At 44.6% G+C, this 13,665-nt stretch overlaps 1 protein-coding gene across 2 annotated transcripts in view; it reads left to right on the top strand.

Moving 5' to 3' along the window:
• The first annotated feature begins 3,188 nt into the window (after positions 1–3,188).
• The window catches only part of LOC146008973 (beta-microseminoprotein-like), a 33,951-nt gene continuing 23,474 nt past the window's right edge, over positions 3,189–13,665 (top strand). The window contains exons 1-2 of one of the 2 annotated variants that reach the window (XM_083148854.1): positions 7,580–7,750; positions 7,922–7,978. In XM_083148854.1, coding sequence (XP_083004980.1) covers positions 7,583–7,750; positions 7,922–7,978 — 225 coding nt within the window. In that variant the 5' untranslated portion in view covers positions 7,580–7,582. Of the gene's footprint in view, positions 3,306–7,579; positions 7,751–7,921; positions 7,979–13,665 lie in introns of those variants that run through there. The other variant, XM_083148855.1, reaches the window with a different exon arrangement.

The raw sequence follows: 13,665 nt of genomic DNA, 5'->3' as shown, positions 1-13,665 counted from the left end.
CAGTTTCTCCTTTTCATCAGCGACCAGAGATGGTCGCTGATGAAAAAGAAACTGCCGGGGGAGCCCGGCAGTGGTAATCAGCTGGTCGCAGGAGCATGTTCCTGCGACCAGCGATCACTACAGCAGGGGTAAAAACGGGAGCGCGCACCCGGCGATATATCGCCGGTGCACACTCCCATCGTGGGCAATATGGTCGCTTAGCGACCATATTTCCAGCGATATTATACAAAATCGCCCCCGTGTGTACGCACCTATTCTGTCTCATTTTGACTACAAATCGCTGGTGCACAGTGCATTGTGCACCAGTGACCAGCAATTTTTAGCCATAATCGGAGGACCTTGCTCCTGCGACCAGCGACCATGAAGGGCTGGTAGCAGGAACACGCTCCTGGCGATTTATCTCCAACAGCAAATAAAATCACTGGCAATATGGCCATATTGTCAGCCATATGTGCTGAAATCACCCCCTTGTGTACACAGCTTTAGAACTAAATCCAGACCATTACAAGGCACATGCCTCTATTTTTAATTGACACCTGAGGTGAAATTTAATAGGATGAGAGATTCCGAAAGTGAGAGATTTGGTAAGAAATCCCCATTTTTTGAAGGCAACAATCATTAACTCTGCAAAACCAGTTTTATTTTGAAGTGTAAATGATTAATCTCTCACTTTCTGATTCTCTCATCCTATTAAATTTCACCCCTATAGTGAACAAAAGTGTTTAAATGAAGTGTAAATGGTGGAACTGTGCAGGTATGCCTAGTTTGGCAAGTCCCATTCCCAATAATAAACCTAATTTATCCCATGAAAGAAAAAGCAAGATTTGAGTCAGTGAGATGAGGCACCCCCAACAGGTAAAGCAGTTTCCGACTTCAAAGTCAGGATCATTTATGCCTGGTACACACCAGGACGACTAGGGCCCGATCCCCTCAATCTAGATCCAATTCCGACCAATTGGATGTAGATTGTGTGGTGATTGGGCCCTTTTCTGTCCTTGTGTGGACCGATCCGATGCGCGGTCCCGCGGGTCGGTCGTTATTCAGATCCTACCTGCAGCAGGTAGGATCTGAAGAACGACCATACAGCCGGGTGCGGGTCGCCATCGGATCGGACCCGCTCACGGTGCACATCGTGAGCGGGTCGTGCCCCCCGCATCATCGTGAGCGGGTCTAAAGAAACACTGACGACCCGCTCACAATGTGCATCGTGAGCGGGTCATCGTGGTGTGTACCCCACATTAGCTACAAATTAGCCTCACTCTTAAGCCACTTTGAAGCTGCTGTTTTTTCGACCTGACATGTGCCGACAGGTGGTAATTCATGCCCTACCATTCACTAGGGCGTGGTGGGAGAATAAAAGAATGTGCCCGAAGCATTGCGAGCAAAGTGAGCAATGCGAGGGGATCCAGTGCACTTCAAATTGTGTCCATGTCGACTGTGTTGATATTCGGGTAAAAAAAGTGAAAAAACCCATGTCAACCTTTTGACTAGCCCATGTCGACCTAATTCTTGTGTTGACTTAACGTCATGTCGACCTAGATCCATGTTGACCTAGACCCCTGTCGACCTTGGCCCATGTCGACATTGACCCATGTCGACCTTAACCCATGTCGACCTTGTGGTGTCGACCCAATGCTTGTCGACCTAGTTATGGTCGACCCAACAATCCCAACCCGCATGGTCCTGTCTTAAAAAATGTGTAAAAGTTCAAATAAAAAAAAAAATGGCGTGAGGTCCCCCCTCCTGAGCATAACCAGCCACAGGCTCATTGAGCCGGACCTGGTTACAAAAATATGGGGGACAAAAAAGCGTTGGGGTCCCCCATATGACTGAAACCAGCCCGGACTATTTGGACCGGTCCTGGTTCCAAAAATACAGGGGACAAAAAATCTGGGGATCCCCCATATTTTGAAACCAGCTCCGGGCTCCAACAGCCTTTGGTGTCAGCGCCACAGCCAGGGGACACTTTTACATAAGGTCCCCCGGGCCGAACCATGAGCACTATGGCTGGTCAGCCTGGGGGAGTAAATAAATAAAGGGGTCCCCCCCCCCCAGGCTTTACCCGTCCAGGGCTGAAGCCCGGGGCTATCACCGGCTTCCCTGGCCATTGGACGCCGGCCTGATAGTGTTAAATCATTCATAAATAACATTGCTTTATACAGGTGAACTACAAGTGCCAGAAAGCCTCCCCTGCATGCTGGGACATGGCGAACCACAAGTCCCAGCATGCGGGGCATTAATGGGGCTGCTGGGACTTGTAGTCCACCTGTAAAAAGAATGTTAAAATGACATTTTTAAATAAAACACACACAGAAAATAAGAACTTTATTACACACACACACACACACACCTCAATTTTGCACCAATACACTTACCGAACCAGGGTCCTGCACTGCCCTCCCTCCTCCAGAGCCAGCACACCCAGCACTGACAGCGGAGTGAGACGGCTTTCTCCGGCGCTGCTAACAGCTTCTATAGCGCTGTCCCAGCACTATAGAGGCTGATAGCGTCTTTGTCTATAGAGGCTACTAGCGTCTTTGGCTCTATGCATCTCCATGGAGACACATCAAGCCAACCACACTAATATGTAAAAAAGTGTCGCCCGGCTGTGGCATGACACCACGAGCTGTTGGAGCCCGGTGCTAGTTTCAAAATACGGGGGACCCCCAGATTTTTTTGTCCCCCGTATTTTTGGAAGCAGGACCGGTCCAAGAGTCCGGGGCTGGTTTCAGAAATACAGGGGACCCCAACACTTTTTGTGACCCGTATTTTTTGAACCAGGTCCGGATCAATGAGCCCGGGGCTGGTTATGCTCAGGAGGGGGGACCTCACGCCATTTTTTTTTTTTTTTAAACACGATATCACACATTTCCTCAAATTCGCACATTTTCATGACTAAAAATAGCATTTTCATGACTAAAAATCGCACATTATCACACCTTTTTTGCCCAGATTTTGCTTTTCATTAAATATGCATATTCCAGCAAAAAAAAAAAAAAAAAAATCGATTTTGAAAAGTGCGATATGGTGCGATTTTGGAACGTGACTAAAATTCGCATCCTATTAAATGTCACCCACAGTGTCTGTTGTCATGAAGGAGTTAACAACAATAGTAAACCATAGCACTAAATGGTCTCCTTGCCAAATCTGATGCAGTGGTCAACATTTGCTTTTAAATTTCTAGAGAAATGGCAATCAATAGAGATTGAGAATGATCAATATTGACCAATCGTGGGCTCCACCGAGCTTAAATAGCACATTACAGGGCCATTATGTTTAGTCGCTGCAGAGAACATTTCACGATGGTAAGTTTATTCTGCTTGGTAATAGTAATACTATCTTAGACTGAACAGACACATTTCAGTTGACTTTAATGGATGTTTTCAGGGAGTTTATGGCTACAGTATTATAGTATTTAAAAAAAAAAAAATCAACAGTCAATATCACACAAAAGAATTTCATTATTATACATTTTAATGAGTGATGTGATAATATCCTATGTGATAAATCATACAAAAATTGTCGTTTCTAACTATGAAGTACAATAAGCAGGAAAATATAATTACTGTATCATTATTAATATATCTCTATATAGGGTACTTGTTTCCTAGCACGGCCACAACGATCATAATCGCGGTCATCGGGGGTAAAATCGGGGCCATCACGGGCATCGCATGCGCAAAAAAATCGGGTGCGATGGGCCAGACGCGATGCCCGCGATTTCCCCATAGAGAACAATGTTAAATGCCTCAATTTACCCGCGATGACCACGATTTCCCATAGGAAACAATGGGAAATGGCTCAATTTACCCAAATTATCATAGGAACAATGGTAAATGGGCAAAAAACACCCCTGAACATTGAAATGTCCCCCCAAAAGTAGTTTACGCCACCACGTGATCAACGTGAACCCGAAGCGTGGCGAGCGCAGCGAGCCCGCGAGGGGCGGCGGTACGCGTCCTCCGACCTTTTCATACCCCTACTATCCACTAGGGCGTGGAGTGAGAATAGAATAGTGTGGCGAGCGCAGCGAGCCACCGAGCCCGAAGCGTGGAGAGCGCAGCGAGCCCCGCGAGGGGACGCGGATACCTGTGAAGCCCGCGAAGGGACGCGTTTACCTGTGAAGGTATCCTCGCTGCGCTCACCACGCTTCGGGCTCGGTGGCTCGCTGCGCTCGCCACACTATTCTATTCTCATTCCACGCCCTAGTGGATAGTGGGGGTATAAAAAGGTCGGAGGACGCGTACCGCCGCCCCTCGCGGACTCGCTGCGCTCGCCACGCTTCGGGTTCACGTTCATCGCGGGGTGGCGTGAACTACTTTTGGGGGGACATTTCACTGGTCAGGGGTTTTTTGGGGGCTTTCTGGCCCATTTACCATTCTTCCCTATAATGATTTGGGTAAATTGACCCATTTAACATTGTTTCCTATGGAAAATCGGGGTCATCGCGGGTAAATTGAGGCATTTAACATTGTTCCCTATGGTGAAATCGCGGCCATCGCGGGTGGACCATTTAAGCATTTTTAGGCGCACACGACGCGACCGACCCGATTTTTCACTGTTTTCAATGCATTTCAATGGAAAAATCGGGGGCATCGCGTCGGTCGCGTCGCAGGCAACTAAAATTACCCCCGATGGCCAAGATTTGTGGCCGTGCTAGGAAACAAGTACCCTATATAGTTTATTTATTATTTATTTACAGTTTCTTATATAGAGCAGCAGTTACCATTGCGCTTTACAATTGTATACACAGATAAAACAAACTGGGTAATAACAGACAGACTTGGAGGTAGGAGGGCCCTGCTGCAAGCTTACAATCTATAGGGATATAGGAGGGAAACACAAGGACAGGCACCAGTAATAGCATAGCAGTCCCACCAAGTTACAGAAGGGAAGCTATATAATACATAAGTGCCTCAGAGGGTTATGCATATGGGACTTAAATATGGTAGGCTTACCTGAAGAGGTGAGTTTTCAGGGAATGCTTGAAAGTTTGGAGGCTAGTGGAGAGTCTTATTGTGCGTGGAAGTTTATGTACTGTACTATTGTTATTATTACTACTACTAATGTTATGTAAAGTTATTTATGTAAGTAGTAAGTAGGGAAATCAATCATCAAGGTTTTAACACAAGGAAACAGAAAACACAGGTGGGATGCAGATAGATGGAGCTGGATGTTGGCATTACGTTACAGTATATTCATTGGCATCAATTCTTGTCCCTACAAATGGTCCACATATTACATTTAAAAACCTACACAGATTTAGACTTACATAAACAAAATTAAAATAATAGTGAATATCTAACACCTGTGCTGCCCGGTTACCAGATCAGGCAAATTAATTCATCAAAGTCCGGATGAAGAGGGCACAGCTACTTATTTACATCAACATGATATCAGACAATCACTGATTGTCACCGCCGCAGAAACCTAGGTTATTCCCTTGTGAACCCGCGTCAGTGGCAGCCCAGCAGCTTACCTTGGTGTTGGGCTTGCCCCCAGCGTGACAATCGGTGGCCCTAGCGGGGGGGATCGCCGGTCCCGGTGCTTGTAGAGGATGTCATCTCCAAGCGCCGCCTCCGTTTACACTGCAAGTAGGCACCGCAGTGTAAACGGTGCAAATCCCGGATCCGACCTGGCTTGGATCTGTGTTTCAAATGCCGGGTCGGATCTGGGATTTGGGTATAAAAGGGGTATTAATCTGTCAGTCTGACAGATACTAAATATAAGGCATTAAATAATTTGTCAGTAACTGCTCTGATACTGTGTATGGATTACATTCAGACAGGGGCATAGGGAGAGTGGAGCCGACGGAGCGCAAGCTCCGGGCGCCAAAGAGTAGCAGGGTGCCCAGGAACCACACTTGTTGCCCGCTGATCTGCCCTCTTGATGCCGACCGCCCGTCCGCTTCGGCCCTTTCCCCTGCCAGATGCTGACCGCCCATCTGCTGCGGAAGTGCAGTGTCTCTGACAGTATTACAGAGACCCTGCACCCCGTCCGCTGCCACAGAGAAGACAAGCTAGAGGTACTCCCTTAGTTCTAGCATCTGTCATACTGACAGACGCTAGAGGTGCAGGAGGACCTCTAGCGGCTGTCTCCTTTGTGGGGGCGGCCATCTTTGGAGGGGCACAGGGTCTCTAATGCTGTCAGAGACTCTGTGCCTCCGCAGCAGATGGGCGATCAGCATCTGGCAGGGGGTAAGGCGGGCAATAAACAAATTTATTTCCTCCGGGGCAACTCACATTTAGCTCCCTTTGGGCAACGAGCATGTAATCTCCCCTGGCTACGAGCATGGAACCCCTGGCCACAAGCATGGAACCCCTATGGCAAAGAAAATGGATACCCTTGGCAACAAGCATGTAATCCCTTATGGCAACTACCATATAATCCCCCTTGACAACAAGTATGGAATCACAGGCAACAAGCATGTTACCCCTGGCAACCAGCAGGTGTAGGTAAGCCAAAGATGGCGAATAGGAGCACTGGTTCTATGTAATTAAAATATCTAAATCGCTGTGCACTATTGCTGCCCCTTGTCAGAGGTTGTGTACCTTAAAACAAGACAAGGAAAGGAAAAAGGACATCCAATTTACACTGACATGTACTTTCAAGGGGCGCAGTCGTGCTCAGCACAATAATTAGCAATGTGTTTAAATGATAAATATAAGTATCACATATATAAACAATGAGAAGTGCACTTCATAAACAATTACATTATTATTATCACATACAACACAACAAGACGTACAACACATAACATAAAGAGGCATATCAATTAGTCTCGCAACATCTGGTATGAGGCTAGAATGGTTTTAAATTAAGGCATCAATTGGTTTTAACTGATCTGTTTTATATTTACCAGTCCCGCACAGAATTGATGAAAAGTCTCTTTGGTGGTGGTTATATCCAGCTCAAGCAATGTCCAATTTCATATGAACAATTTACCTTCTGATTGAATGGAGGTGCTCTCCTGATGTTTGTGGAGAGAGCTATTCGCCAAACAAATACAGATAATGTCCGCTCCTATAGATGTATCAGCGGCAATGAGATTGCGGTCACTGGGACAGGCTGTTTATGATCAGCGGATCCCGACGTCGGGTAAATGACTGTCGGGATCCCGACTGTCGGGAACCCTTCCGGCACCCCCTTTCTCCGCCTGTGTATAACTTCAGTGGCTTCCTCACAACTGAGTGGTGCAAAAAGATACTGTGTGTGTGTGTGTATATATAATATATATTGGGTGTCATTTTGCATGGCTTTTTAATACACATATATATATATATATATATATATATATCCAGGCAATGGACCGGCACTTTCCATGAAAATCACAACCAGCGCTGCGTGCCTTTGTAGTATAAATATACAGCAAGGTTCCCAGACATCCAAACAGGTCCCCAGGAACAACACGTCACTGCAGCATCTCCAACATGAAAAATCTTTAATGCATAGCCTCAACGGCTTGTTTCGGGGAATTTACCCCTTTATCAAATTCCCTGAAACGAGCCGTTGAGGCTATGCATTAAAGATTCTTCATGTTGGAGATGCTGCAGTGACGTGTTGTTCCTGGGGACCTGTTTGGATGTCTGGGAACCTTGCTGTGTATATATACGACGAAACGCGTCAGGGTGTGGCCTACAACGCTCCTACCCATCTCACAGCTGACGTCTGGTTCCTGGTGACCCCTGCACGCCTCCCTGCAAGCCAGCAAAGCGGTGTCGTTGGTGGTTCCTTGTTCCAGCGCCTAAGTGTGAGCAGCTTAGCCTTTGGCTACATTTTAAACATTGTGGTACCCAGTCCACAGTGCTTTTACTTATGGTACGAGTCTGTATTTGCCTGTACCAGGATTTTACTATTGTCCATTAAAATTGTTTATAAGTGATATTGCACCATGAAGCGCCTTCTCTCTGCCTTCTCCTAGATCTCTTCCTCTCTGTGGATTCCAGAGACTTCACCCTATAGAGAGAAGCAGCTGCAGGTTGAAAAAACTAACTTTGGTGCTGGTATTTCCTCGGTTGATTTACTGGGGAATTTGTTCAACTGGGGACTTGTTTGATATACACTTGGCGCAGGGGTTCACGCCTGTTCCATTCAAAATATATATATATATATATATATATACATATACACATATATACACACACACACACACACACACATATATATATATATATATATAATTATTATTATTTATTCTGCCTGCGCTCCCGCTGGGGTGATGGAGCTGCTTGCGAGCAGGTGAGCTGTGGCAGTGTTCGGAAGGTGGTGGAGGGGGTGGAACAGCAGCAGACGTACAGGCAGGAGGGGGCTGCGGACGTACAGGCAGAAGGAAAGGAGGGAGAGTGGACGGACTGATGGGAGGCTGGGCGGGTGTTCAAGTGCGGCGTGAGTAAGGAGCAGGGGGAGGGAGAAGGGGAGGGAGAAGGGGAGGCTTGGGGCGGTCCATGGACTAAAAAGTGTATAATCTTTCAGACCGCGTTGCGTACACACAGCGATAATGGATGAAAAACCATCCATCATCGCTGGCATGCTGGTAAAACCAGCAGATGGTGGACTTTGCTAGCGATGATGCGGGAGCACGCATCATCGCTAGTCTGCCAACGGTGGCTCATACACACTAGGTGATTTTCAGCTGAAAATAGCTCAAAACGGCCAAAATGATCGATTTTCAGCTCAAAATCATCAAGTGTGTATGGGCCTTTTGTGTCACTAAAGTGCCATGGGAGGGGTTGCAAAATTTATAATTACACCATTGCGTGTAAAGAGTTAACCTGGAGCATTATGGTGTGTGGCATAAAAATTAATTGGTGTGTGGTATGTGCAATGGGCATTATGGTGTGTGGCATAAAGTTACTTAAGCATAACGGTTTGTGGCATAAAGTCTAAAGGCATTATGGTGTGGGTCATAATGTGTAACGAGCATTACAGATTGTGTGGCATATTCTGTAATGGCCATTACAATTTGTGTGGCATAGTGTCACCACCTGGAAAAAGATTACTGTATATCCGAATGAGAAGCCATGGATGAATAGGGAGGTTCGGCTTCTTCTAAGGGCCCGTAACACTGCCTTTAGGGAAGTAGCCTATGGTACAGCTAGGGCGAATCTGAAGAAAGGTATTATCGGGGCTAAACACTGCTATAAGCTAAGGATAGAGGAGCATTTGGCAAGATCTGATCCCCGCCGTTTATGGCAGGGTATCCGGTTTATCAGCAACTATAAGGTAGATAAAACTAGCTCAGCACTTGCTATGGATGTCTCCTCTCTAAATGAGTTGAACCATTTCTATGCACGGTTCGATAGAGACAACAGTGAAAGGGTGACTAGACTGCCTTCCTCTGGCCAATCTCTTGTATTAACATCTGCAGAGGTCCTAGCTGGTCTAAGCCAAATCAATGCAATTAAGTCGGCTGGACCAGATGGTAAACCGGGATGGGTGCTGAGGGCATGTGCTGAGCAGTTGACGGGGGTATTTACGGACATTTTTTCAATCTGTCCCTATCTGCGTCGATTGTGCCTGCTTGCTGTAAAAGCACTACTATAATATCGGTGCCAAAAAATTCTGGGTTGATAAATTTGAATGATTATCGTCCTGTTGCTCTCACACCGATAGTCATGAAGTATTTTGAACAGTTGGTGTTAATACATCTGAAGGCTGGTCTATCACCATCTTTGGATCCATTTCAGTTTGCTTATCGCAGCATTGATGATGCAGTCTCTTTGCTGATGCAATCTGTATTATCACATCTGGATAAAAATAACACGTATGTCCGACTGTTGTTTGTCGATTTCAGTTTGGCGTTCAATACGGTGATACCAGCTAGACTAGTCTCTGGACTTGGGGATTGACAATTCCATGTGTAATTGGATAGGGGACTTTTTAAGTGATAGGCCACAGGTGGTTAGAGCAGGGACAGACAGTTCAGGCTCAGTTACGCTGTATAATTTGGTACCAAAAGGTTGTGTATTAAGCCTGTTCCTTTATTCTATTTTTACGTCCGACTGCAAGCCGGTTTACAATTCCAATATCATTATTAAATTTGCCGATGATACAACATTAATAGGCCTTATTGACAACAACAACTAAACGGCAAATAGAGATGATATTCAGCATTTGGCTGAGTGGTGTTGTGCCAATAATCTCTTTCTTAACGCCAGTAAAACTAAAGAGATTGCGGTGGATTTTCGCTGGAAAAAATCTAACCCGGTTATGCCGGTACAGATTAGTGGGAGTAATGTTGACCGTGTCTCTAGTTTTACATTTTTGGGTACTCATATCTCTGAGGACCTAACATGGTCAACTAATATTAAGTGTCTGGTAAAAAAAGGCCCATCAACGCCTTTTTTTCCTTAGGATGCTGAAAAAACAACAATTGCCACTACGCATATTGGTAAATTTCTATCGCTGTGCAGTGGTAAGTATTCTGACCAGTTGTTTCTCCATCTGGTATGGAAATTGTACTGCTGTAGAATGGAAGCTAATACAGAGGTCAATTAAACTGGCCAACGGATAATGGGTACTACTCTCCCTGCTGATGATGATATTCAGAGAAAGCACTGTCTGTGTAGGGCGCTCAATATCTTAAAAGATAGAACCCACCCGGCTAATGGGTTGTTTGTGTTTTTACCTTCAGGCAGATACTAGTTGTATGAGGAGTAGGACCAGTAGGATGAGGAATAGTTTCTTTCCTAGGGCTATTTTAGAACTAAATGCTAATTTGGGTCATGGGGGGAGGGTTAATGGGACTTAAGTTTTATTGTTATTTGTACGTGGATCTTTCAGATTTTATTGTACAGTATGTACGTATGTGGATGGATGGTAAACTGAGTTTTGCCGCCCTAATTTAGGGTGATGACAATAAAGCTGTATCTAATCTAATCTAATAATGTGTAAGGAACATTACTATAAGAAGGAAAGATGACTGGGTGGGTTGGGGGTGCCAAAACATACCATTGCTCCGGGCACCATGTCACCTAGCTACTCCTCTGCATTCAGATAATCAAAATATTTAACATTAGAGATGATGGGAAAATTTACTAAAGGAAATTTGTAAAAAATAGGTGTATTTGTATCCAGAAATACACTTATTTTTGACATTTACTATCCCGAAAATACGGCTATTCGTATTGATGTGCTATGAATTGCCGTATTTTCGGGATAGTAAATGTCAAAAATAAGTGTATTTCTGGATACAAATACACATATTTTTTGTACAAATTTCCTTTAGTAAATTCCCCCCGATATGTTTGTTAATTAATTTTACAAAAACTGAACCATTGATCTAATATTCACATTTACCCGTTATAAAGAAAAGCTGTCATGATTGTAATATGTAGTAGTAGGTCAAAGACAATTATTCATGGTTGGATCAGAAAGGTTTACTGTATGTAGACCACTACAAAGTAACATTATGCTCTAGAAATTAAACACCCCGGTCATCCCCAATCTTTGCTGGTTGTATGTCTTTTTCTTGTTTAATGATCAAACGACTACAGCAAACACTCAGCTAATAATTACCTTGCCGAGCCAATAGTACAGGAGCTTTTTTTACAAAGAGTTGAAAATATATTTGGTCAGTGTAAAGCACACTGTCAGAAAAAAAGCTACCGGTTTTATTATTTGTCTTTTTTTTACATAAAATTATACTTTATCACAAATTACTAAATTACAGCTATAAAGAATCTTAAGATAACTGTTAACTATGCATTACAGTGCAATGGATAAACACAATGGCCAGGAATCGGGATGTAGTAGGAGCCATTTTTGGTCCAATTTTGTGAAATATACAATTATTCTGCAGTCACCAATTGTAAATAGTGTCCAGCTGCATTCCAAATGACTGTACGTTACACTGCTTGGCTAGGATACACTTTAGCAGAACATTTTTTATGCAGATACAGTCACAATTACATAGATGCTGCTTGTACATCCATATTGCACAGCGATGCGCATAAGATGCATTTGTACAGTACATGACCTATTTTGACAGGTCGAAGTATATTTTGCAATTGAAAGTTACAAATAATTTGAAAAATGTTTGTTTGTTACAAATGTACCTAATTGTGTACTTGTAAGTGAACGTAAACATTGTTGAATAGAATTTATGACCCCCTCAAAAAAAAAAAAAAAATCCATCTCTATATTTGTCTGACTTTCTAACTCGGCCGCCATTACATCCCTGTCTGCAACTGTTACACTACAGGTTGAACAGCGATTACTCGGCATAGTCTGTTCCAGCACTGAGCTGGATTACCAAATTTGACGGATTATCGGTGGTACCTTCAGAAAGCAGAGAGCCCCCCTCAGTGTGACCTCCGTAGTACCAATCCGCAGCTTGTCTTGCGCGTGCAGATAATCCAAACTCCCACAGACTCCCATAGTCCCTTCTACATCTAACAACCTATCAATAATAATTTCCCCCTGGGACCTGATGTGTCCGGATTAAAGGAGATTCCGGACCACCGGTTGCTGGAAAATCAGCGGTGTACCTGTATATGGTGCATTCCGGTTGTCTTAAAAAATTCAGATGCTTCCTACTCTAAAAATACCATCAGAAGTCAGAGCCGATTTGCATTCGGAGTGTTACATTGGCCGAGTTCTGGTAAACAGTTGACATTCTAACGTTGACTTTGAGCAACTTTTACCTGTCGACTAAAATTAGCTTCCATTACATCCCGGCCAATATCATAAAACCCATAACATCACAAGTCAAATAAATAAGATAATGAACAATTAAATAAAGTAAAACAAGATGGGGTCAATAAAACTGTGCAAGGCAGTTGCCTACCAGTTCTGATACAATACATTCATAATCAACAATGAATACAAATAAAATACATAATCCTAAAATCAGTATAATAATATCACCACCCTTAGTAAGCCCAGCAGATACCTTACTTGGCTTCACAGACCCTTCAGGACAGTGCCGATCTGTGTCTCCCAGCTGCTGTTGCTCACAACCTGTGGTACAGCTTTCTCTAGAGATCACAAATGGGGATGGGTGTGTCTGCTTAAATCAGTGTCAATATCCCAACTCTTATGCTGTGTACACACGGGGGAGATAGGTGCTGTAATCGCTGGGAATATGGTCGCAGGCGACCATATTGCCAGTGATTGGGAGTGTGCCCCGGCGATAAATCGCCGGGTGCGCGCTCCCGTTTTCTGCCCCATTGTAATCGCTGGTCGCAGGAGCTTGCTCCTGCGACCAGCTAATTACCTCTGCGGCACCCCCAGCAGAGGTTCGTTTTCAACAGCGACCATCTCTGGTCGCTTGTTGAAAAAGAGAAACTGAGCAATATATTGCTCAGCAATATATTGCAAGCAATATATCTCCCCCCGTGTGTACGCACCTTAAGGTGCTTCTAAATAGGTCTTTAATGCATTTCCCCTCCTGCAGTAAGCGTCAGCGGCTTCTTCAGAGAGAGTGTCTATACATACTCTCTCTAAAGAAGCAGTCAGTCCTCACTCTACCTTCCCAAAGTCTCCCTGCTATGGGAGGGAGGGGTGTAGCGGGACCCAGGCCCACACCGGGACCCAACATGCCCGGGCCTGGGTAAAGAGGACCCATGCCCCCTCTCTGTGCCACTTTAGATATTTTGACCTTTTTCACAGACATACAGTACTGGGTGTACACATACAGTGATGGGCTCATGATATATCGGCCAT

The sequence above is a fragment of the Crinia signifera genome, chromosome 6 (assembly GCF_055691185.1).
Source record: "Crinia signifera chromosome 6, ASM5569118v1, whole genome shotgun sequence".
NCBI classification, from domain to species: Eukaryota; Metazoa; Chordata; class Amphibia; order Anura; family Myobatrachidae; genus Crinia; species Crinia signifera.
This window is presented reverse-complemented; position numbering and strand designations above follow the sequence as displayed.